At 46.2% G+C, this 25,290-nt stretch overlaps 1 protein-coding gene across 1 annotated transcript in view; it reads left to right on the top strand.

Annotated features, from left to right (window-relative positions):
- Window positions 1–25,290, top strand: part of LOC147679750 (uncharacterized) — a 427,474-nt gene that overhangs the window by 56,202 nt on the left and 345,982 nt on the right. Inside the window, exon 5 of the mRNA XM_086942472.1 lies at window positions 14,978–15,085. Within this exon, the coding sequence (XP_086798598.1) occupies window positions 14,978–15,085 (108 nt within the window). The remainder of the gene's footprint in view (window positions 1–14,977; window positions 15,086–25,290) is intronic.

The following is a 25,290-nucleotide window of genomic DNA, read 5'->3' on the forward strand; positions in this document are numbered from 1 at the left end:
TGGCTCATGAATTCAGATTGAAAGAGTTAGAACTCCAGACCCTGCAACGAGGATCCTCTCCTGTTATGAATGGTGGCAGCGAATCCAGAGAAACCGCCAGGGAGGCCAGACCCTATTTGCCTAAAGACCTAATTGCTAGCTATAGTCAGGGGGATGACATAGCCAAATGGTTGGCTGCCTATGAGGTCTCCTTAAGAGCCCATGGGGTGCAGGAGAAGCACTGGGGGGCGGTTTGTACAAGTACATGCCTCCTACTGGTCGGGACACCTTGCTGGCCCTGGAACCAGAGGAGCAGACCAACTACCCCACCATGAAGCTAGCCTTGATCAGGAAGTTTGGGTTAACCCCAGAGAAATATCGCCAGAAGTTCAGTGGGAGCCACAAGTTAAGCACCCAGAACTGGGTGGACTTCCTTGATTATGCAAGAAAGGCATTGGAGGGCTGGGTAAAGGGCAGTGAGGTGAAGGATTATGAGGGGTTGTATGATCTATTTTTGAAAGGGCATCTAGTCGAGAAATGCTTTCCCGAGCTGCGCCAACACCTGGTGGACAGCAAGCTGACCAATCCCCGGAAGCTTGCAGAGGAGGCGGACATCTGGGCAAGTACCCGGGTGTCCTCAAAGGGGGCTGGAGGGGATTCCCAAAAATCCGGACAGGGCGCCCCTCAGAAGAAGGAGGGGGGAGATAAAAAGAGGGAGTTCTCTAAAGGTCCCCAAAACAATTTCCAGGGAAAGGGAACAGGTTTCACCCCTAAGGTTAACCCGCCCAGAAGCCCTAATCCTGGCCAAAGCCAGCAGCCAAGGGTTCTTCACTGCTTCGAGTGTGGTGGTGTTGGACATTATAAGGGAGATGTCAGATGCCCAAAGAGACCACCCCTTCCCGCCGGAGGAAAACCACCGGGAGTAGCTAGTGTAGCGCTCGGAGAGGAGTTGCCCTTAGATAAGGGGGGTGAGTGGGCGGGTGTCACCTTAGTGTCCCTGGGAGAACGGGAGATGGTTCCTAAGATCCAGGTGCCCCCAAATACTGTAAGTATGGGCAATGGGCCACCATCAATGCCCAGAGAGGGGAGGCTCTGAGAGATACAGGAGCCAGTATGACCATGGTGAGAAGTCAACTGGTGTCTCCAGAGCAGGTGGTTCCCCATGTACTCCACCCCACCGCGATGGCTGACGGCAGAATGGGCCACTACCCCATGGCTGAGGTTCTCTTTGAGTGGGAAGGGGTTGCAGGTTCACTTCGAGTTGCCGTAAGCCCTGCCGTGCCAGTTGATTGTCTGCTGGGGAATGATATGGAGCACAACGCTTGGAGAGAGGTGGAATACCGGACGCACTCTGCGATGCTGGGAACACCTGACTGGGCTTGTGTGAGCACAAGGTCAGCGACTGCCCGGAGAGGGAGTTCGCCTGGGGTGGAGCCTGGAACAATGGCCCAACCCGCTGCCAAAAAGGGACAGACCCGAAGACAGGAAGAGCCTGCTTCGGCTTCCGCACCCCATGTGACAGATCGGCCACCGGCGGAGGTGGACCAGGAGTCCGTGGAGGGGAAAGTAGTCCCTCTGGAGAACCTACCCATCCCTGCTGAGTGGCATGTGGAGGGAGGGCCTACCAGAGAGGAATTCTGTAAGGGGCAAAGGGAGTGCCCTACCCTTGAGGGACTGAGGAGACAGGCTGAAGCCCAGGCAGCTGGTGACGTTACGGGACACTACCATATTTACTGGGAGGATGGACTCCTCTACAGTGAACCCTAGGTACCCTTACCAGGTTCATCAAGGGCCTTGGTAGTCCCGCAACAATACCGAGCCTTTCTGCTGGAATTGGCTCATGCTATACCCTTGGCAGGACACTTAGGTCAGAACAAGACCTTTGCTCGGCTTGTCCCCCACTTTTACTGGCCTCAGATGAAAGCGGCGTCCAACACTTACTGTCGGACATGTGTATCCTGCCAGGCCAGTGGGAAAACTGGGGTGAAGCTGAAAGCTCCCCTGGAACCACTTCCCGTTGTTAGCACCCCCTTTGAAAGGGTGGGCATCGACATTGTAGGGCCCTTAGATCCACCAACAACAGCTGGTCACAGGTTCATCCTGGTTCTGGTGGATCATGCCACACGTTACCCAGAGACAATTCCTCTGAGGACAGTCACTGCACCTGTACTGGCTAAGGCCCTAATGGGGATCTTTACCCGAGTGGGTTTCCCCAAGGAAGTTGTGTCAGACAGGGGGACCAACTTTATGTCAGCGTACATGCGGGCAATGTGGAAGGAGTGTGGAGTGACCTACCGGTTCACCACACCCTATCACCCCCAGTCGAATGGACTGGTTGAGAGGTTCAACAAGACCTTGAAGGGCATGATCAGAAGTCTGCCTGAAAGCCTGCGGAGGAAATGGGACGTCCTCCTACCCTGTTTGCTATTCTCCTACAGGGAAGTGCCCCAGAAGGGAGTGGGCTTCAGCCCCTTCGAGCTTCTGTATGGGCACCATGTACGCGGTCCTCTCAGCCTGGTGAAGGATGGATGGGAAAAGTCTCCCAGGAAACCCCCCCAGGACGTGGTGAGCTACATGCTGGCCTTCAGGAGCCAAATGGCGAAGTTGTGGAAGCAAGCTTCTGACAACTTGGAGGCCAGCCAGGCAGTGATGAAAGAGTGGTATAACCACAATGCTCACCAGGTGGAATTGGAGCCTGGCCAGAAAGTGTGGGTGATGGAGCCTGGAGAGCTTAGTGCCCTCCAGGATCGCTGGACAGGCCCCTTTGAAGTGTTGGAGAAGAAGGGTAAGGCCACATACATGGTGGACCTTAAGACCCCACGACAGCCCCTACGGGTGCTTCATGCCAACCGACTCAAACCCCACCATGAGAGGCCCGAGGTCATCTTAATGATGGTGACTGATGGGGGAGAGGAAGCGGAAAGCGAACCTCTCCCGGACTTGTTCTCGTCTCAAGAAAAGGATGGATCAGTGGAGGGAGTGATTCTCTCTCCCACCCTAACTCCTGAACAGCGGGAAGACTGTCGCCAGATACTGGAGCAGTACTCTACGTTGTTCTCCCTTGTCCCGGGAAGGACTCACCTGTGTACCCATGATGTGGACACAGGGGACAGCCCACCAGTGAAGTCAAAGACCTACCGGCTGTCCGACAAGGTGAAGGCTAGCATCCATGGAGAGGTTGCCAAGATGCTAGAGCTAGGAGTTATCGAACCTTCCAACAGCCCCTGGTCCAGTCCGGTGGTGCTAGTGCCAAAAGCCGCTCCACCAGGCACCATGCCAGAACTGAGGTTCTGTGTGGATTACCGGGGACTGAACTCAGTTACAAAAACTGATGCTCATCCGATCCCTAGGGCGGATGAATTAATTGACCGGCTAGGAGCAGCCCAATATCTCACTTCAGGGTACTGGCAGATCTCCTTGACAGATGGAGCAAAGGAAAGGTCAGCCTTCTCCACGCCTGAGGGACACTTCCAATTTTGCGTGATGCCCTTTGGGCTCAAGAATGCCCCTGCCACTTTTCAGCGGCTGGTGAATCAGGTCCTCTCCGGAATGGAGGGTTTCTCCGCTGCTTATCTGGATGACATTGCTGTCTTCAGTAGCAGTTGGGAGGACCATTTGCAACATTTGCGAGCAGTTCTCCAGGCCCTGAAACAAGCTGGATTGACAATCAAGGCCAGCAAATGTCAGATTGGGCAGGGGTCGGTTGTGTACCTCGGACACTTGGTGGGTAGGGGGACAGTGCAGCCCCTGCAGGCAAAGATTGAGGCAATCATGGCCTGGAAACCCCCCAAGACACAGACTGAGGTCCGAGCTTTCCTGGGCTTCACAGGCTATTACCGTCGCTTTGTGAAGGGGTATGGCACTATTATAGCGCCCCTCACAGAGCTCACCTCAAAGAAACAACCTCGACGGGTAGTTTGGACGGAGGCTTGTCAGCAAGCTTTTGAAAAACTGAAGCAGGCAATGTGTGCAGCACCGGTCCTGAGGGCCCCAGACTTCTCCAAGGAGTTCATTGTCCAGACAGATGCATCAGAACATGGCATTGGGGCAGTGTTATCGCAACTGAATGAAGAGGGCCTGGATCAGCCTGTAGTCTTCCTATCCAGGAGACTGCTTCCCCGGGAACAGAAGTGGAGTGCAATTGAGAGGGAAGCTTTCGCGGTGGTGTGGGCTCTGAAGAAGCTGCGGCCATAACTGTTTGGCTCGCACTTCCTAGTTCAGACTGACCACCGACCCCTTCGTTGGCTGATGCAGATGAAGGGGGAGAATCCTAAGCTGTTGGGATGGTCCATCTCCCTACAGGGAATTGACTTCCGGGTGGAACATCGGCCCGGAGTAGACCACGCCAATGCAGACGGTCTCTCTAGATATTTCCGCCTTAGTGATGAGGACTCCCAAGGGGTTGGGTAGTTCTCCCCACTTTCAGCTGGGGGGGACGCGTGTTAGACCTGTCTGGCCTTTTGCGTAGTCCCTCTAATTTATTATTTATTTTGTCCCCTTTTTGCCCCTCATGCCTTTATTTATTTTTGTGTCCACTAGATTTTTCAAGGTGTTGGTCTAGGGGATAGGTGCCCTTTTTCCTTCATAATTCTTCACCATAGTCCTAGGTGTCTTTCCTGACAGGAATTCACTGAGAGTCACAAAATGGTGGTTCCCAACTGCCATATACTGGCATGCCCCATAGGTTATCATTAGGCCTTCCAGAACTTTCTGGACCCTACTGGACCCTGTGTGGACAGGCTATATAAGGGCAGAGGTCAGGAAGCCATTTTGGTGTAGCCCAGTTAGGTAGAGGAGAGAGGCAGTGGTGTGAGGAGGAGGACGCGCTAGAAGGAGTTAGTTGGTCTGTGGGATTTACAGCATCTTCCAGAAGACGTTCCCCCTCTTGCTCCTGACCAAACCCTCCCATCGGACTTCACCTTCTGTGGGAACCGGTGCAACTGTGGCCCCCTGTTGACCCTTCCTCCCAGTTTCCCAAATACTATCTGGGAACTTGCCCTTCATCTCCCCTCATAAGCTCATCCTACCAGGACCTCGTGAGAGAAGACCAGGGCGAGATCTGTCACCCTACGCCACCGAGTAATCACTGAATCGGGGCTGTGAGCTGGCGTAGACATCGCTGGGCTGAGCGTCAACAGGAAGCAAGCTCAGTGACGCGGTTACAGGAGAGGCGGGGAGTCGGCGTAGTGCAGAAGGAAGTGAGTGTTTTCCCCTGCGCAAGCTCATTGACGCGGCTACAGGAGAGGCGGGGAGTCGGTGTTCTACTATTCCCATGCGCAGCCCCTGAAGCGGTGAGCAGCTCCCAGCCGGGTGAGTGAGGCGGCGCCTGACAGGTACACTGTTCACCCGCGCCTGCGCTGCAGTCCGGTCCCGTGGGAAGCGGAGTGGCGCTCACGGGTGACTGGAACCTTCGGGTACTTCGGTCCAGGCTCAGCCCCCTTTCTAGCACGGGGCAGAGGGCCAAATTCGGTGTGAGGTGCAGCGGAGAAGAGAGTAAACTGAGGAGAGGAGTCAGCGGCAACCTCTGGTTTGATCCCAAGTAAGGTGGGAAAGCAGGGGAAGAGTACACGACTGACTGGGGTTTCAGCCAGTAAGCTGTGGAGGAGGTGCTGTATACCCCTAGTCCGGGACTAACTGTTGAGATCCTCCTACATGCTTTGGAGCACTGAAGAGCTCTATGTCTCGCCCTGATCAGGGGAAGGAGAGCTCATTAAGAATCCCTGGGTAACCGTGATAAAGGTTCAAGTTTATTGGAGATTTTCTTCAGGGCAGGAGAGGTGACCAGGGGATATAAAAGATATTAAACTTGGTTATTGAAGGTTATTGTGGGATTCTGTTACAGAGGAGGAGGGGAAGAAGAGACCCTGTCCTCATCCTATTTACCTATGTGCAAGTGATAACTGAGTTATAGTGACAATATATCTGAAAACTTGAAATTGTAATCCTGGGGTTACTGACCTCTTGTGAGGAAGGTGTTACTCAGTGGGCGGTGAGGTAATATTCCAGGGTTCTAAGACCTGGACATTTCTAATATGGTAAACTGAAGTGGAGGAAGTGTCAGAGTTGTGGTCGTTCTTGTGATACAACTAGAGAACCTCCACTGGGGTGGGAAACCTAACACTGTGGAAGACCAATTTCTACTGAACTGAATTCTGCTAAGGTTATGTGATATATGTGGAAAGTACTGACAAATTTGTACAGTGTATTTAGATGTAAAATGACTAAACATTTTACAAAATATTTTTATAAAACAATTGGTATTTTTCCACAAAGACTGGTGTAGCGTCATTTTTGAGTGGAATTACTTTGAGTTACTGCCGGGTGGTTTGCAACCTTCACACATGTGCCTCTGTTGATATTGCCTTACCCTAGGCCAGGCTACCCTAGGTGACCTGACAACATTAGGTTCCAACAAGGATGATAAGAAGTCAGAGTGGATTTTTTCAGGTCTCTTTTCCATACGTTTGGTCTTGTGGATTGAACTGTGTTACGTTTCACTATTTCCTTGATGAAGAAGCTAATAATATGATGGTCTGACCACTCGCAGGGTTGGATGGATTCTAGCTGAATGGAGTCTCTTTTAGAGATTATTAAATCCAGGATGTATCCTTTGTCTTGTGTGGGGCTGTTACAAATTTGGGTGAGGTCTAGGTCATCTAGGACATGTTTGAGACTGTTGACCACTGCATCATTGTGGTCGTCCCAATGGAGATTGAAGTCGACAAGGAATATTTGGGTATTTCGGCGCCCGGTGTTCGTTGATACCATATCCATGAAGTGTTCGGTGAAGGTGAGGTTGTCACTTGGTGGGTGATAGATGGTGTGTAAAGAGCAATACTGGTTTGCCATTGCTGGTAATGTCGAGGCACATGTATTCGCAAGAAGGGAATCCCAGGGATATGGATCTGTTTACTGAGATATTGCAGCTGTGTATACAGGCGATATTTCCCCCTGTCTTATCAGTTCTGTCCAGTCTGATAATGTCGTAGTTTGGGGGTAGTAGTATGTCAATGATTGGTGTGGAGGAGTCCTTTAGCCAGGTTTCAGTGAACATTATCAGGTACGGTTCTTGTGTGAGAATGAGGTCAGCTATGTCTGCTGCGTGTTTAGAGGCCAACCTACAGTTTAAGAGTATGCATTTAAGACAGGCATGATGAAGGATAAAGTGGGTTTCTGAGTGACGGGGACCCTTCTTAAGTTGTTGTCTATGACGCATCTAGTGTTGTGTTTGATGGTCCTGTGGGGATTGGGGGGGATAGTTGGGATAGTTATTGAAATGGGAGTGGGGGGGTTCATGAGGGCGGGTTCATATGAATGTAGTAGAGAAAGTAGCTCGCTCTCCGAAAGTGAATTGGTGCTGAGTTCCATCTGGGTAGGGTAAGTTTTGAGGTGAATGTTAGGTGGCTCGGAAGCACGCTAGATTTGGATTGTCTTGTATCTCTAGTGAACCACGGTTGTCTCGATATCAGCTCCTTAAATGCATGGAGTTGATCTTTTTTTATTTGAAGTAATGAGATCATGATCTCATCAAGTCTGGGGTCTGATGAGTTTATGAGTAGGATTGGAGGCTGTAATATGGATGTGGGTGGCTGCGATACCTGAGATGGGGTGGTGGGGTGGAATGGGAAAATCTGCTAGGAAAATCAGTGTGCAGAAAGGATGAGGCAGCTGGAGTGTTGGTTGTGGAAGGGATGATGTTAACAGAGGGGGCAGCTGTGATGGTAAGTAGAGGGGGTTCTATTGGGGGTGCGTATGCTGCCGCAGTCCTGCTGGGTAGGTGAGGTGTGTGTGGGTCAGTCGGTGAGGTAGTGAATGTCCTAATATGTTCTAACATCTGAACTGGGGGTGGTCTTGTTTCACTTTCCATCAGTCTTATGATGTTATTAGTCCTTTTTCAGTTGTTAGGTTGTGATTCCATGAGGTCATGTGTCTGTATCCTTTGAGGTAGTCTTGTTTCACTTTCCCTTCCTCCTAAGATGTATTTGGTCCTTTTTCAGTCGTTAGGTTGTGAATCAGTAGGTGTTGTTGATAGTCTCTGAAAAGAGTGACCATTGTCAGGGGGTGGACACCTCTCCCTTGATGTTTATGTGGCCGGCTATTTTGTTAAAATGTAATTCAAAGATAATGCCAGCTAAGGTAACGCAAAAACTTCAAAAGGGATAAAAGTTCAAAATAACAATAAAAGGAGTAACTGTACCATTAGGCCTCCGCAAAGTCGCTGCTACAGTCGTTGTTTACTAGACTGGTTGAGCTGCAGGATACATCAGGGCCACCCTAATATGAACAGGGGTTCTGTTGGTGCCGTGGAAGTGGTGTGCTTAATCAGTTGTTCCCCATAAAGTTCCTTAAAAGAGGTCCAATCAAATCGCCGTGCAATCGGCGTTGTTGTGTGTTGATTCCAAGGGGGAGGGCCCAGTAGCGTCTTCCTCCTCAGAGCCAAGAAGTGTTGCGCACGGCCTAGCCCCTGAACCCTCGGTCCTCGCGGAGATCAAACCGCCGTGTCTACGCTTCCAAGGGGAGATCCTGTTTTGTCAAGGGCAGCCTGCAATCTGGTGGTGGGGCCTCTGCCTCCTCGATTTGTAAGGAGATCAGGAGCGCAATGCCCACGATGCCTTGGGGTGAACCTGTGCACAGGGGCTAGCCTACAGCCTTGTTCGAAGGTCCCAGAACTTGCCCCGAGGGAAACCTTTCTCTTTAAGGCCCTTATGAATCACTCTGGGCTCATTCTCTTGATGCTGCCTGCTGCTCTGAGGGAATTGAAACAGAAACAGTGCAGCTTTCTGCTCACTGCTGCCTGTCTATCCTTGCCCGGTGGCAGAGCAATCTCCTGACATTGCTGCTTACTGATCAGGTGCAGTGACATAATAGGAGTGCCACTCTGTCAGCACAGCACAGTTCACCATAAGGAATCAGAGCACAGCAAGGTGTGTACAGACGTGAGGGGAGGGCATACGCCATAACACAAGCTAGAACATTAGTCTCCCTTCATAAGGCTCAGCCAAGTGTCATATGCCGACATGAACCATAGTGTAACAGCCTTCGCTTATGTCCCCAGCTCACAGAGCTAGCAGCGGACAAGGTGCTTTAAGCACCACTTTTGTAAAGCAGTCCCTACAAGAACATTACAAAGCACCACTCCGTGAAACTGCCACTTTCAAAGCACTTGATTAGCTGTTGAACTACAGTAGGATGATGAAGAAATATTGTTGATTCATGGCTGCACACTAGTTCTCTCTACTTCTTGGCACATGGCACACTAGAGCTTCTTGCAGCACATCTTTCTTTAGGTTGGGTTCACAGAGTCATGAATGTAACTCTTGATTGTACCAGGAGTTACTAAATTGCCTTCAAGGCTGGCTTCATGTGGCCTTGTCTCTGGAGATTAAGACAATGTGTGACTGCCTGATTTTCGAATCTTTGCATTCTGCCAAAGAAGTTTTTGGGAAGAACAGTGTATGTGAAGTGGCTATATTAAAAGCCAAGCGGTACAAAAGGGGATGGTGAAGGACGGAGCATCTGAACCAATCAAACACTCACTCCCAGTCAAAAGATCTGGGTTTAATCCATCACCGTTCTTTAGCCCACTCTGCCACCTCAGTTCAGACATGGCCATATGCAAATCAGTCTGACCCTGTGCCTCATGGGCACATTCCAGCCCGAACTGCCAAGCCATGCCTTCCCTGGACCGGAAACAAGCTTCCGAGGACCGGTTTCTGGCATTTCAGCCGTCTTCAGCCCGGCTTGCTTGAATCCAGTGGCAAAGTGAGCAAGGGACTCACGTCTGAGCATACCCTGCCAACTTATGGCGAACAAAGCGATACAAAAGGGGATGGTGATGGACGGAGCATGTGAACCAATCAAACACTCACACCCAGTCAAAAGATCTGGGTTTAATCCATCACTGTTCTTTAGCCCACTCTGCCACCCCAGTTCAGATATGGCCATATGCAAATCAGTCTGACCCTGTGCCTCATGGGCACAGTCCAGCCCGAACTGCCAAGCCATGCCTTCCCTGGACCGGAAACAAGCTTCCGAGGACCGGTTTCTGGCATTTCAGCCGTCTTCAGCCCGGCTTGCTTGAATCCAGTGGCAAAGTGAGCAAGGGACTCACGTCTGAGCATACCCTGCCAACTTATGGCAAACAAAGCGGTACAAAAGGGGATGGTGATGGACGGAGCATCTGAACCAATCAAACACTCACACCCAGTCAAAAGAACTGGGTTTAATCCATCACCGTTCTTTAGCCCACTCTGCCACCAGAGCCAGTCAAGTTCTCAGAAACAAACCTTCAAATGATCACTAATTAAGTGCATTGTAGGCACAGTTCCTCCTACATTGTGAATATCCTGAAAACCTCACTGGAATGTACTTTTTGTTGTGTTGGGAAGCACAGTACTATTTTTTGGTGCGGCCAGAGTACCCTCCTACTGTTCGGTCTACTCTTCACCATAATCTCCTATGCCTCCTCTTTCTAGATGTGAACAATGTGGTACTTATAAAGTGCCTCCTAAATGCATTTTCTCTGATGCTTTAGTCTATTTATGCAATTGACAAATATAACAGTCACCCTTTCCCCCATTCAGGAGGACATCCTACACTGGCAGGCTGTGTTCCCCTGATATTTAGCAGTGTATTAGTATGGAAACAGGTAAATGATCATATTTCTCTATTACACAAAGTGCCCTGTTCATTCTAGAGATGTGTTTGGCAGTACCATTGAAGAGTTCTCAAAAGGGCTTTCCCAAAAGTACCATAAAAGCCTACAAGGTTGGATATGTACTTTGAGTAGGAGCCTACTAACGTTAGGTGCAGAGCTGGGGTGTCTCCCTTGCTAAACAAGAGGCTTGTTCTCTGGGTGCCTTCCTGGAAGGAACGGTAACGTGAATCACTATTTTTAAGTCTCGTCTACAGCATTGATTTAGCAGTGCTTGTTTGGCGAGATTATAGTAAGGCTTTCAAAAGTCTACCCAAACTTCGGATTGGGTACAGTGCATGTGAGCCAGGCGCGTGCACATCGCCAGCCACATCGCACACCATCGGCCTCGGCATAAGACTTCAAAAAAACCCGCCCCGCATCAGACTTCAAAGGAATGCGCTCTCCCGCTCCTGCCACAGAAATGCAGAGAGCTTGTTGCTTTATTGCTCCCATACTACGAGCAGCACTGCAACGCTGGCAAACGTACCCGCATATGCCAGGCTTTAGCAATGGGAATCATTTAGCAGGATTTAATCTGGCCCCAGAGAACCCTCCCACGCAGGACAGTTGCTTCTGCCCGCGACACTTCATCTGTGTTTAACTACGTATCCTGCTCAAGCTGGACAGACCTATCTCATTTATCCCTGCCATTTAATTATACAACATCCAGGGATATCTGCCCTCTCCTCGCCGTTCATGCCACGAATCGCCTAATCCACAGCCGCAGCATTGGCTTTCTTGACTTCCATAGCTGCTTTTCACTCTGAATTGTTCCAGCCTCTGTTGCCTTGCACCGGCACAACCTGCTACAAATGCTTCTCTTCAGCTTTCGCATCCTTCTGGTTTTCATACACTTACCTCGGTCCCCATGACTTCTCTCCCCTCCCCACTCATCTGCAAGATAGTTTTCTCAGCCACTTAATTAAAGCCAACAAAAGCACATAGACGTTATCGCTCATCACTGGTACTCCGTGTTTCAACTAGTCCTTTGCTATCCTCACAGTACTTAAGACCTTTTTTCTTGCTGTGCTTTTCCATTTTTCTCTTTATTTTGCATTAACCTCCCAAAGCGGTTCTGATCCATTCCCATATACATCCCTTCCTACCACACTCGTTTACCTCTCCCATGACCCCATGAAAATCTACTCTCTTTCCATCATCTTTGTAGGTCTCGACTAGCACGCAGGCTGCTGACACCCTCAATGGAATTGCTTCAGCAAAGACACACTTGCGTTCGCTAAAGCAATGACATTGTGTGTTTATAAATTACTATAGCACAGGCTAGGTCAGAGTTCCCATAGTAAAGTCATTTATAGTTTTCTTAATAAGTTTGGCGCCATTCAACAAAACTGTACCAAAACGTTTTTTTTGTAGCTTTTTTTTTAGTTCCTCACTTAGGGTTATTCTTGGTAAGTTTTGTGCTGAACTGTTAAGCAGTGGCAAAAAACATGGGAGGGTCCATAAGTACTTGAGTTGGGCATGAAGAGGATACATTTTGAAAAGTTTTATATATATTTGGACGAACAAGGATCTGCAGATAGTCTTGAATCCAATTCAAACAGTACTCGAACCCATCAGCCATTTCAGTATTGCAGATCCATGTACAGATCCATGTTACAGATAGGCATGAGCGAATTTTGCGGATCTCGCGTTCGCGAATTTTGCGGATTTGCGGATTCGCAATCCGCAAAATCCGCGAATTCCCGCGAATTTGCGGATTTTTTTTTTTTTGTGTTCGCCCGTGTTTCTGCCAGTTCGCGAGGGTTTTGTACACTTTCGCAAATTGCGAACTTACCTGTCGGGTCGCAAGTTTCGCGAACTTGTTGTTTCTACGTGTCCAGCCTGTTTGGGACACTCTTCTTCATCACTGCCACACTCTGTCACCACTGCCACTCTCTGACTACTCATGCCACCCTCTGGCCCACCCATGCCACCCTCTGTTTCATCACCACACCCTCTGGTTGTCCAGTGTACATTATTTTCGGCAAAGCAAAGCACACCTTCCCTGCCTCAAGTGACCTGAATTAATTTGGGGCTGAATAATGTGTCACAGAATATTTTTTTAGCTGGCACCTGCTTCCTTAGTGCGCCCTGATTAGTGATCTTTTGCACTTGCTAAGTGCTTTCATTGTTGCAAAATTAGTTACAACACCTGCCCTGCCCCAACTGACAATAATGAATTAGGGGCTGATTAATGGATTTTAACTTCCAGCCTGGCTCCTGCTTGTCTCCCTTAGCTGTAATTCAGGACCTTTGTGGCATATGTGTAACTATTCTGAGGTTCAGAGCAGGGTCACATAACAGTTTCAACTGGCAACTGAACTCTGGAGGGGCCCCTCAGGAAGCACTACAGGAAATGGCTACTAATGATGAGCCTGAACTTTTGAACCTGGTAAGTAGTTACTTTCAGTTTTGCTAAGATCGTATTTCTGCAATTTTGCACTTATTCGCGGGGCGCGAACTCACGCGAACTCACGCGAACAGTGCGAGCAGTGCGAGCAAAATCCGCTGCTCGCGGATTTGCGGATTTTGCGGGAGATTCGCAAATCTCGCGGATTGCGGATTTCCCGAAAATCCGCAAAATCCGCGAGCGGAACGGATTTTCCGCCCACCCCTAGTTACAGACACGATTTTACAACCCCACACACACAACCCCACACACACACAACCCCACACACACACAACCCCACACACACAACCCCACACACACACAACCCCCCACACCCCTCACACAAACAACCCCCACACACACACAATCCCCTACACACAACCCCCCTCACACACAACCCCACACACAACCCCATACACACAACTCAGTGCCACATAGATACACGCCACATAATTACACTGCACTCAATGCAACATACACTCCAAATACCACTCAGTGGCACATAATTACACGCCACATAATTACACTGCACTCAATGCAACATACACTCCAAATACCACTCAGTGCCACATAATTACCCGCCACAAAATTACATTGCACTCAATGCAACATACACTCCAAATACCACTCAGTGCCACATAATTACACGCCACATAATTACACTGCACTCAATGCAACATACACTCCAAATACCGCTCAGTGCCACATAATTACAAGTCACATAATTACACTGCACTCAATGCAACATACACTCCAAATACCACTCAGTGCCACATTAGTATATACTACATATTTACACTGCGCTCAACGCAACATACACTTCAAATACCACTCAGTGCCACATAATTACACTCCACATAATTACACTGCACTCAATGCAACATACACTCCAAATACCACTCTGTGCCACATAGTTACACACCACATAATTACACTCTATCTATCTATCGCATCACCACAGCATCACTCAACACCACCACAGCATCACTCAGGGGTACCACATCATCACCATGCGCAACCACAGCATCACTCATCGCAACCACAACATCACTCAGTGCCACCACAGCATCAATCTGTGCAACCATTCAACAACAACTGGTTCAAATATGTTCTCTCAATGTTTCAAGCTTTATTACAAATGTCACAAAAAGATGTTAATATTTAACTTCTGTTCTTGGATCATTGTCGCAATGAAATACACTGAACATAATCTTCACATAAGTTATTTACAAAAGTTTTGGCTCCTGCCATTATAAATTACAATAACTTTTATTTAAGTATTATTATTAAACAAATTAAAAGCCATTGTTATTTGTAATATCAATACATCTAAGTCACTTAAATACAACACATATTGCATTACAAATGCTATAGGTGTCACATTTGCGAAAGTTAAAACTATTGGCATTGTAAATGACACATCTATTAATTTAGCTATTTTCAAAACCAACACATAAATACAAAATTTGTCATTTACAATACAAATAGCTCAAACTTTCCTAATGCGAGACCTATTGCATTGCAAATGCTTGTTTTTATATCTCTATAGGTTAATCACAGTTATGTTGTAATGCTAAATAAAAGTAGCAGGTATTCACCTGTCTTGAGAATAGTGGCAGAATTACTTGCTTGTGCTCTAGAGTTCTTCCTGCCCACACATTCCCTCAAAAGACTGAAGCGAGGAGTAGAAAAGCAAAAACGAAATGAAACTTGGTGATCCATAAAGGAATACTTGTCATGTTTCCTGTGTTGTCATTTTGGAAATGTCCTCTGTGAATATTTATTAAAAATCATGTGTTCCTCACTGTAATTAAATGTTCTGTTTTGTGCCCTATCTATTTTAATTTGACATAATAACAGTTATAGTTTTAATTGAAATATAACCATATCCTGATTTGCTTCTTTGATTCTAGGCTTGAATCTGGAAGCCAGATCCAAAGAGCCTTTCCTAACACACTTGAATCTACAATCAACATTAATTGATGACTACATAGACACAACTCCATGCAAACATTTGGCAGGTCTGTGAAAATTTCAACATTTACAAATCGTTGAATCACTGCAAAATGCAGGTAACTCTTTTCATTCCCTTCTTTTCTCATCCTTTCTTTTCCCCTTTTGTAAGTATGTCTGTACTCTGCAGCACAATAGGAGATTACCCAGACCAATTTCTAATACCTAAATTGAGTTTAGGTTTATGTTCACCTTAATCTTACAATTCTATTCTAAAATCTGTTTGGTGAAAGTATATCCACTGGTATGGTTGATACACTTTCGGCAAAGCTGAATGCAGATCAGGCCACCATGTTGTTGCAGCCCACTCTGTATTCAGATACGTTTTTCAGACGTAAACCCCCAATGTAGGATTTGCTGAAGTTCATAAAAAACACATATCCCTGAAAGGCAGGAATTTTATCCATTTGCATCAGGGACATTTCTTTTTTCCCACTTAGTTCGCATGGTGTTCTCAGAAAGGAAGAACAAAAAATGGAGGGAGAGGGAGGTTAAACCAGACCAGGTCGGCCTCCAGTCAGTATACGCAATACAGGAACCCAATGTGAAGGGTTCAGAGACCTGGTTGGTGTTTTTTGGTTACTACGTCAGTGTGTACCAAGAGTGTGAGAAAGAAAAATTTCTTTCTAGAGTCCCCTCACTCACCGGGGTTGCCCCACGGTGACATGCTTCATCATTGGGGCCATCCTAGTTCTCTACGAAAAGGGACGTGCTGCGACAAGACGACTACGCAGGAGCACTTGTTTTGTGAGATGACTATGTGTGGTGTAAGTGTGGTGATGGTGGAGTGGGTGTGTAATTAAAAATACCGTGCTAGTGGGCCTCAACAATTTATTTTGCTCCTAGTGTGGTATAAATTAAAAAGGGGTAACACTGTATTCCAACTTTAAGATTGAGCTAGATCAGTGTTATGGTCGACATGTTTCAAGCTCCCCCAGGCTTTTCATCAGGACCATACAGGGTCCAGCCCTGTATTTCCACTCCTATATTCTAATGAATAGGTGTTTTAAAATAATTGCTAGTTATTTATGCTATACGCTGTTAATAATAAAACATGCGTGTTTTATATACATACGGTTTGTATTTTACTCGTACTGCTGTAAAAGAGAATGACATTTGTTTAGTGGCAAACATCCCCCTTCAAAAAGGGGGAAGAACACACATGCAGCTCACTTCATCTAGGGCGTGGGTGTGCCCTGGGCACCATACTATCATAATGTATCACTACATTTAATCAAGTTTCAGACACTGTGTCTAAAATAATCAAAAAACACTGGCCAATAATCAACAGTGGTGGACTAACCATACCTACCCCCATGTTCAGCCATAGACGTGGCAAAAACTTGAAAGACTTTTTGGTACATACCCGCCCCATACTAACAAATCAAACAATAAGATCCCAACCACTACCAAGTGGTCATTTTCCATGTAACAATTGCAGTGTTTGTCATTTAACATCCACAACGAAAACCATAACCTTCAACAATGCTACAAGATGGGAACTAAGAGGTTTTTCTAATTGCAACACCAGTGGAGTGGTGTACCTGATAACTTGCACATGCAACTTACACTATGTAGGGATGACCACAAGGAAGGTCAGCACCCGCATAGTAGAACACAGAAGCAACATAAGGTGCAAACGAGCTACCACCAGAATGACCACCCACTTCATTGAGCATAACCACACACCAAATGACCTCACTTGGGTAGTCCTGGAAGTAGTGAAAAATAAGGACAACCTGGAAAGAATCCTCCATGAACGAGAACAAAGATGGGTGTTCCGCTTGCACACTGACACCCTGGGGCTCAATGATGAAATCCCATGGGGGGCATTTCGACCCTAGGCCCGCTATGTACAAATGAATAAGGACAAGTACCTTATTTCTAAAACTGAAACTATTTCCGAAACTGTCCAAACCCAACCCTCCTCCTTCCTCTGGAAGGAAAACAGAAACATCTATTAACGACAAAATGAAACACCAATCCTCTGTCTGAGCATCCTAAAAACACACCACAACAAATATGGATGGGTTCATAAGCTCTCCACAATTACCATCCGTTTTTTCCTTCCCTTTTAATAAATAAAAATCTGTGTTCTAAATTATACTGCAACTAAGCCCTTCACTTAAGCATCACTCTAAATTACCCCGCACTTCGAAATTCGGCCAAATACCGATTTTACACACAAAATTGCCAAGTACTCGTGTCGATCGCAACGACACACTCCTAAGATGGCCGCCATAGACGAAACGTTCTAGTCGTCTCGGAAGGCCCGGCAACCCGGAAGCGCGATGTATCTAAATACACCGGCAAACCCTTCCTGCTTTATTATGCGGTCGGGTGAGGAGTGATCAGGTAGTACCGAGCGGGTTTGCCGATAGGAAGTAAGTACAGAATGGCGCAGTAATGCCACTATGCCAAACCTTTCTTAAGGGTTAAACTTATTTTCCGTGAAGGAAACTACAGATAAGGAGGATTATAACCTTTACCTTGAACCCCTTACAGCAATGTTTCCACGAGGCGATCCTGCCCTCGCCTGAGACCATGAAGTGTAACTTAACACTCATATATGTAAATATACTATCTGCCATGATATATATTCTTTTATGTGTATGTGTTGTGTGTCTTGTCAATAGTCACATTAAGTCTCATGTCTTTTGTGTGAAATCACTAAACCACTTTATTCACAGTGTTTTCTCTTCCACACCGGTTTGAAAACCAGCACGCACCAGTATGGTGCCCAGGGCACACCCACGCCCTAAATGAAGTGAGCTGCATGTGTGTTCTTCCCCCTTTTTGAAGGGGGATGTTTGCCACTAAACAAATGCCATTCTCTTTTACAGCAGTACGAGTAAAATACAAACCGTATGTATATAAAACACGCATGTTTTATTATTAACAGCGTATAGCATAAATAACTAGCATTTATTTTAAAACACCTATTCATTAGAATATAGGAGTGGAAATACAGGGCTGGACCCTGTATGGTCCTGATGAAAAGCCTGGGGGAGCTTGAAACATGTCGACCATAACACTGATCTAGCTCAATCTTAAAGTTGGAATACAGTGTTACCCCTTTTTAATTTATACCACACTAGGAGCAAAATAAATTGTTGAGGCCCACTAGCACGGTATTTTTAATTACACACCCACTCCACCATCACCACACTTACACCACACATAGTCATCTCACAAAACAAGTGCTCCTGCGTAGTCGTCTTGTCGCAGCACGCCCCTTTTCGTAGAGAACTGGGATGGCCCCAATGATGAAGCATGTCACCGTGGGGCAACCCCGGTGAGTGAGGGGACTCTAGAAAGAAATTTTTCTTTCTCACACTCTTGGTACACACTGACTTAGTAAGCAGTAACCAAAAAACACCAACCAGGTCTCTGAACCCTTCACATTGGGTTCCTGTATTGCGTATACTGACTGGAGGCCGACCTGGTCTGGTTTAACCTCCCTCTCCCTCCATTTTTTGTTCTTGCATTAAGCAGCCACGGGCTGCGTGAGTTTTTTCAAAAAAGGTCAACTGTAAGGTACACACCTAGTTGATCCAGTGACTAGACATTACACACTAAAGATCTCACTAAAATCATCATGGCACAAAATACAGGACTATCTTTCTCGGAAGATGAAGTAGACAGGGCTATCGCCTCTATGCTACCACATGCAGGGGCACCTACTGGAGAAAACAGTGATGCAAGCCAGTGTTGGGACGAACTAACAGAACTAAAGAGAACACAGATAAAAACATTGATTCATGGTATCATGATGGCAGAATACTTACAAGCGAATGCCGCACCAAGAGGCCTCATAGTCAGGAACAAACCATTTATATTTCAGCACGACAAACAATTTAAACTAGACTGGTCACAAATATCTTGGCACTGTACTAGAGACTGGCTAGTTCTGATCATAAAAACAGCGACCAGACTAGTAGACTCCCTAAAAGAGGAGATTAATTCCATGGAGATTCGCCTGAAATCTTTCCAAACCCCAGCAGAACTCACGAAAAGACTAAACGAGCTGAATAAAACTGTGTCCGAATTCGAGATTAGCCTAAAGGATTCAAAATATATCAAACTATCCAAGGATAAGAAGATATTTTCACATGAAAAAGTCTATCCTTATGTCAGGGATGACTACAGAACCAGTAGCAGGAACGCTGGATATAACACTGACAGCGATGGCTCTGACGCAGGATCAGACAGCTCAGGGGGATCAAGCAATTACAACACTACCCCCAACAGAAGACCCAGAAGAGGCAGAGGCAACACAAGAGGTTATAGGGGCAACCAAGCACCTATGTGGCCAATGCACCAGGACCCGTACAACTACGGTCCTCCACCTCCACCTTTTTTCTATGGCCCACCAATGTACCATCAACCAAACTTTCAAAACTGGGGAAATAACCAAGGCAATCAAGGCAACCAGAGGAAACCTTTTTTTAGGGAGAGGCCGCCCAGCCCAACGAGCAAAGAACAAACCCAGCCAAGGAGTACAATGGGCGGAACCAGTGGTGACAACAGTACGTCACACACGGAGCAAGGGTCCCCCGGAACCCACCACGAGCACCAACTCGGTCTAGTGGTAAATCTGTCCTCAATAACCCTGACAAACACACAGATCCAAGTATTGAATAAGGGTTTAGGTTTTGTACCAACCCCAACCACAGACAAGTTCAAACTTTGCTGTGAATTAAAAGAATTCCTGAGAAAAATCAAACTACAGGTCTTTTTTCAAGACAAAGACTCCGCAGAACGATCTAAAAGTGACACAGGACTACAAAAGAAATCAAATTTTGTCCCACCGGCCCACAGCCTACCCGTGGAAATACTGACTTTTGAAAAAGCAGTCATGAAGGAGGTACAGGAGTTGGACCCACGCACAATCAAAGTATTTCACAATACGAGTAAAGCTGAACAATCAGCAATACAAGAACTCTCAAAAAACAACCTCATTACCATCAAGCCAGCCGACAAAGGCGGGGCAATTGTCCTACAGAACACCACAGATTACAGAAGAGAATGCCTTCGCCTGTTAGGAGACACAAGAAACTACGCCATACTGGATGAAGATCCCACAGAACGATTAAGGATCTCGATTGCCTACCTAACAGAGGAGTGTCAAGCCAACGATTGGTTAAGTAAGAAAGAGATAGAATTTCTGACTAATAAGAAACCAACAATACCATATTTCTACACTATCCCCAAAATTCATAAGAGACTAGAAAATCCACCAGGAAGACCAATAGTCTCGGGGATAGGGTCAATCCTAGAACCCCTGTCACAATTTGCGGACGCCTTTCTCAGACCCTTGGTGCAGAAAACTGACACCTACCTTAGAGACACTAAGGACGTACTATGCCTCCTAAAAGATCTAGCCTTTGACTCAACATCCAGTATTCTAATTAGTCTGGACGTTGAAAGTCTGTACAAAAGCTTGCCACACAGGGAGACCTTACAGATATTGGAGGAAGTACTGTACGAGAGCGAGTGGGAATTCCACACCCTACGACATGTGGTGATGGAATGTTGTCAATTAGCATTGTCTGAAAACTTTTTCCGTTTTGAATCAACACTATATAAACAACAACATGGGACCAGCATGGGCAGCACTTTCGCACTGAGCATAGCCGGACTGTATGTCCATCATTTGGAGAAAAACAAAATACTAAATGAGAGGAACCCCCACAGACACCGAATTCTAGAATGGAAACGTTATATCGACGATATTCTGTTGATCTGGCAAGGTACAGAGGAAGAAGCACAAACCTTTTTGACGTGGCTCAACGAACAGGATCCCTTCCTGAAATTCACTTGCTCAATGAGCAAGACTGACTTGGTATTCTTAGATCTGGATATACATGCTGAGTCAGGAAAATTAGTGACAACAACTCACTTCAAAGAGACAGCACGAAACTGTCTCTTGGCCTTTGACAGTTTCCACCCTCGCCATCTTAGACAGAACCTCCCATTCGGGCAATTCCTCCGTTTACGAAGGAATTGTAGCAAAAAAACTGACTACCTAACCCAAGCAGAAGATCTGGGCAACAAGCTGAGAAACAGAAAATACCCAAACAAACTGATTAAGGAAGCAAAAAAACGATCAGCAAATAATAATAGGGAAGCCCTATTAGAACCAAAGGAGAGAACTCAATCTGAGAACAACAGACCAATCTGTATCACTACATTTAATCAAGTTTCAGACACTGTGTCTAAAATAATCAAAAAACACTGGCCAATAATCAACAGTGGTGGACTAACCATACCTACCCCCATGTTCAGCCATAGACGTGGCAAAAACTTGAAAGACTTTTTGGTACATACCCGCCCCATACTAACAAATCAAACAATAAGATCCCAACCACTACCAAGTGGTCATTTTCCATGTAACAATTGCAGTGTTTGTCATTTAACATCCACAACGAAAACCATAATCTTCAACAATGCTACAAGATGGGAACTAAGAGGTTTTTCTAATTGCAACACCAGTGGAGTGGTGTACCTGATAACTTGCACATGCAACTTACACTATGTAGGGATGACCACAAGGAAGGTCAGCACCCGCATAGTAGAACACAGAAGCAACATAAGGTGCAAACGAGCTACCACCAGAATGGCCACCCACTTCATTGAGCATAACCACACACCAAATGACCTCACTTGGGTAGTCCTGGAAGTAGTGAAAAATAAGGACAACCTGGAAAGAATCCTCCATGAACGAGAACAAAGATGGGTGTTCCGCTTGCACACTGACACCCTGGGGCTCAATGATGAAATCCCATGAGGGGCATTTCTACCCTAGGCCCGCTATGTACAAATGAATAAGGACAAGTACCTTATTTCTAAAACTGAAACTATTTCTGAAACTGTCCAAACCCAACCCTCCTCCTTCCTCTGGAAGGAAAACAGAAACATCTATTAACGACAAAATGAAACACCAATCCTCTGTCTGGGCATCCTAAAAACACACCACAACAAATATGGATGGGTTCATAAGCTCTCCACAATTACCATCTGTTTTTCCTTCCCTTTTAATAAATAAAAATCTGTGTTCTAAATTATACTGCAACTAAGCCCTTCACTTAAGCATCACTCTAAATTACCCCGCACTTCGAAATTCGGCCAAATACCGATTTTACACACAAAATTGCCAAGTACTCGTGTCGATCGCAACGACACACTCCTAAGATGGCCGCCATAGACGAAACGTTCTAGTCGTCTCGGAAGGCCCGGCAACCCGGAAGCGCGATGTATCTAAATACACCGGCAAACCCTTCCTGCTTTAGTATGCGGTCGGGTGAGGAGTGATCAGGTAGTAACGAGCGGGTTTGCCGATAGGAAGTAAGTACAGAATGGCGCAGTAATGCCACTATGCCAAACCTTTCTTAAGGGTTAAACTTATTTTCCGTTAAGGAAACTACAGATAAGGAGGATTATAACCTTTACCTTGAACCCCTTACAGCAATGTTTCCACGAGGCGATCCTGCCCTCGCCTGAGACCATGAAGTGTAACTTAACACTCATATATGTAAATATACTATCTGCCATGATATATATTCTTTTATGTGTATGTGTTGTGTGTCTTGTCAATAGTCACATTAAGTCTCATGTCTTTTGTGTGAAATCACTAAACCACTTTATTCACAGTGTTTTCTCTTCCACACCGGTTTGAAAACCAGCACGCACCAGTATGGTGCCCAGGGCACACCCACGCCCTAGAAGTGAGCTGCATGTGTGTTCTTCCCCCTTTTTGAAGGGGGATGTTTGCCACTAAACAAATGTCATTCTCTTTTACAGCAGTACGAGTAAAATACAAACTGTATGTATATAAAACACGCATGTTTTATTATTAACAGCGTATAGCATAAATAACTAGCATTTATTTTAAAACACCTATTCATTAGAATATAGGAGTGGAAATACAGGGCTGGACCCTGTATGGTCCTGATGAAAAGCCTGGGGGAGCTTGAAACATGTCGACCATAACACTGATCTAGCTCAATCTTAAAGTTGGAATACAGTGTTACCCCTTTTTAATTTATACCACACTAGGAGCAAAATAAATTGTTGAGGCCCACTAGCACGGTATTTTTAATTACACACCCACTCCACCATCACCACACTTACACCACACATAGTCATCTCACAAAACAAGTGCTCCTGCGTAGTCGTCTTGTCGCAGCACGCCCCTTTTCGTAGAGTACTGGGATGGCCCCAATGATGAAGCATGTCACCGTGGGGCAACCCCGGTGAGTGAGGGGACTCTAGAAAGAAATTTTTCTTTCTCACACTCTTGGTACACACTGACTTAGTAAGCAGTAACCAAAAAACACCAACCAGGTCTCTGAACCCTTCACATTGGGTTCCTGTATTGCGTTCTCAGAAAGGAAACATCTATGGTGGGTGTAAAAGGTATATCGTTCACCCCTGCGATCTAGCTACCCTGTGGTTGACAGGCCACTGTGACAAGGGTTTCCAGCAGTAGAGCCAGTTGAGGCTCTGCTATGTGAAACCTGATAGTTCACCGACGTCTAAATGGTATGGGGTAACGTCATGTTTGAGGCGAGTGAGAGCCCCACTCCATCAAACCCTAAATGACCCGCAATATCAATGCCGAAAGTTGTCATCACTGAAAAATGAATATTTTGATTGCTCGCAACCTGATTATATTTTCAGTTGCAAATGTTGGTGATTCAGTATGATCCAAGATATCCAGCGTCTCCCTGTCCTTTTTAGCTATTCAGCAGTCCTTCTGGATGGTTTGAAACAACATCTTTCCTCATCCTTTTATGTGGAAGGGAAATAGAGTATTCAGGTAGAAACCTTGAGAAAGGTTCATCATTCTATATCATTGGCTGATGGATCAGATGGTCCTTAGTCTGCCTCTTGAAAATGAAGATTTTCTTAGCTAGCCATAGTTGCAGCAAAGCACAATCGATAATTGTCTCAGCCACTCATGATGGAGCAGGAAAGGATTCTCCTGCTCTGTTCCAGGCATCTGCTCAGGGAAGTTCCTCAATGCTTTTCAGCAGCTTTCCTCACTCACAAGACTCTCCATATAGTCAAAAATTCCTACCAGCTGGAGTTTATTCTGGTCAGAGTAGATTTTCATGGAGCTTCCTCCAGTTCTGCATCTCCCTGAGGGAATAATTCTTCATTCTTTACCAATCGTGAATTTGAGAGCTTTACTTAATGACAAACGAACATGCATAAAGACTTGATCATGTAAGAAACATGTTTAGCTATCCTGTGTGCAACCAGAGACCTCCTTAGATACTCGGGCTGATGAGCATCACCTTTATTCCTTAAAGGCCTCTTTAAAGGCCTCTTTAAATTATCAGTTAACACTTCTGTCAGTTTCAGGAATCCAGGCAGACTTCTATAGAATTTGGGGGTGATTCACAAAAGCAGTTTTGCTATTCACAAATCTCTGGCTAGAGTTCTCCACCTACGCCTGTCCTATCTCTTTGTGTGGAGACCACATAAGCTATCCGGAACAGAGAGAGTTCCAAGTGCCCAGCAAGGCTTTGCTACCATCAATGAAAAAAAGATGCACAATTCCCATTCAAACGCACATTACCATTACCATGCATTATCTTAACAGACAAGGAGGCCCCAGGTCGAGACTGCTTTCCATGGAAACACTTACAATCAGAGCGCTGACAGTGATGCACATTCCAGGGACATTGAATCTACAAGCAGACTTTATCTGCCACTATTACGAACTGTCCCACAAATTAGTCCTAGTCCACGAAGACTTAAACAACATTTCCAAGGAGTGGGAAACACCCTCCGTAGACGTCTTCAAAGTGGCAAAAAATGCAGAAACCTTGCATCCAAGCTACCAGATGAGAGGTCTCAAGGGAACGCCATCTCTTCCTTATGCCTTTCTGTTGTTACCGCTAATCCATTCAGTAATACCGAAGTTGCGGCAGTATCTGCCAAAAATATATTAATAGGGTCAGATTGGCTGATGCAGCAGTCGTAGGTAGCAGTACCTTCTACAAAAATTCATGGAACCACACAGGAGACATCTGTGCAAGCCAGATTTACTGACCAGACTTCAGGGTCAAATTCAACTCCCAACTTTAACACCAGTGATTTCGGTTATATGGCTCCTGAATTCAGACAGTATAGCCATTTGAATCTTCTACTGGCCTGTAGGGAAATATTGAAAGAAGCGAAACGTCCCTCGACAAGACTGTTA

This window comes from Lissotriton vulgaris, chromosome 11 (genome assembly GCF_964263255.1).
Source record: "Lissotriton vulgaris chromosome 11, aLisVul1.2, whole genome shotgun sequence".
Classification (NCBI taxonomy): domain Eukaryota; kingdom Metazoa; phylum Chordata; class Amphibia; order Caudata; family Salamandridae; genus Lissotriton; species Lissotriton vulgaris.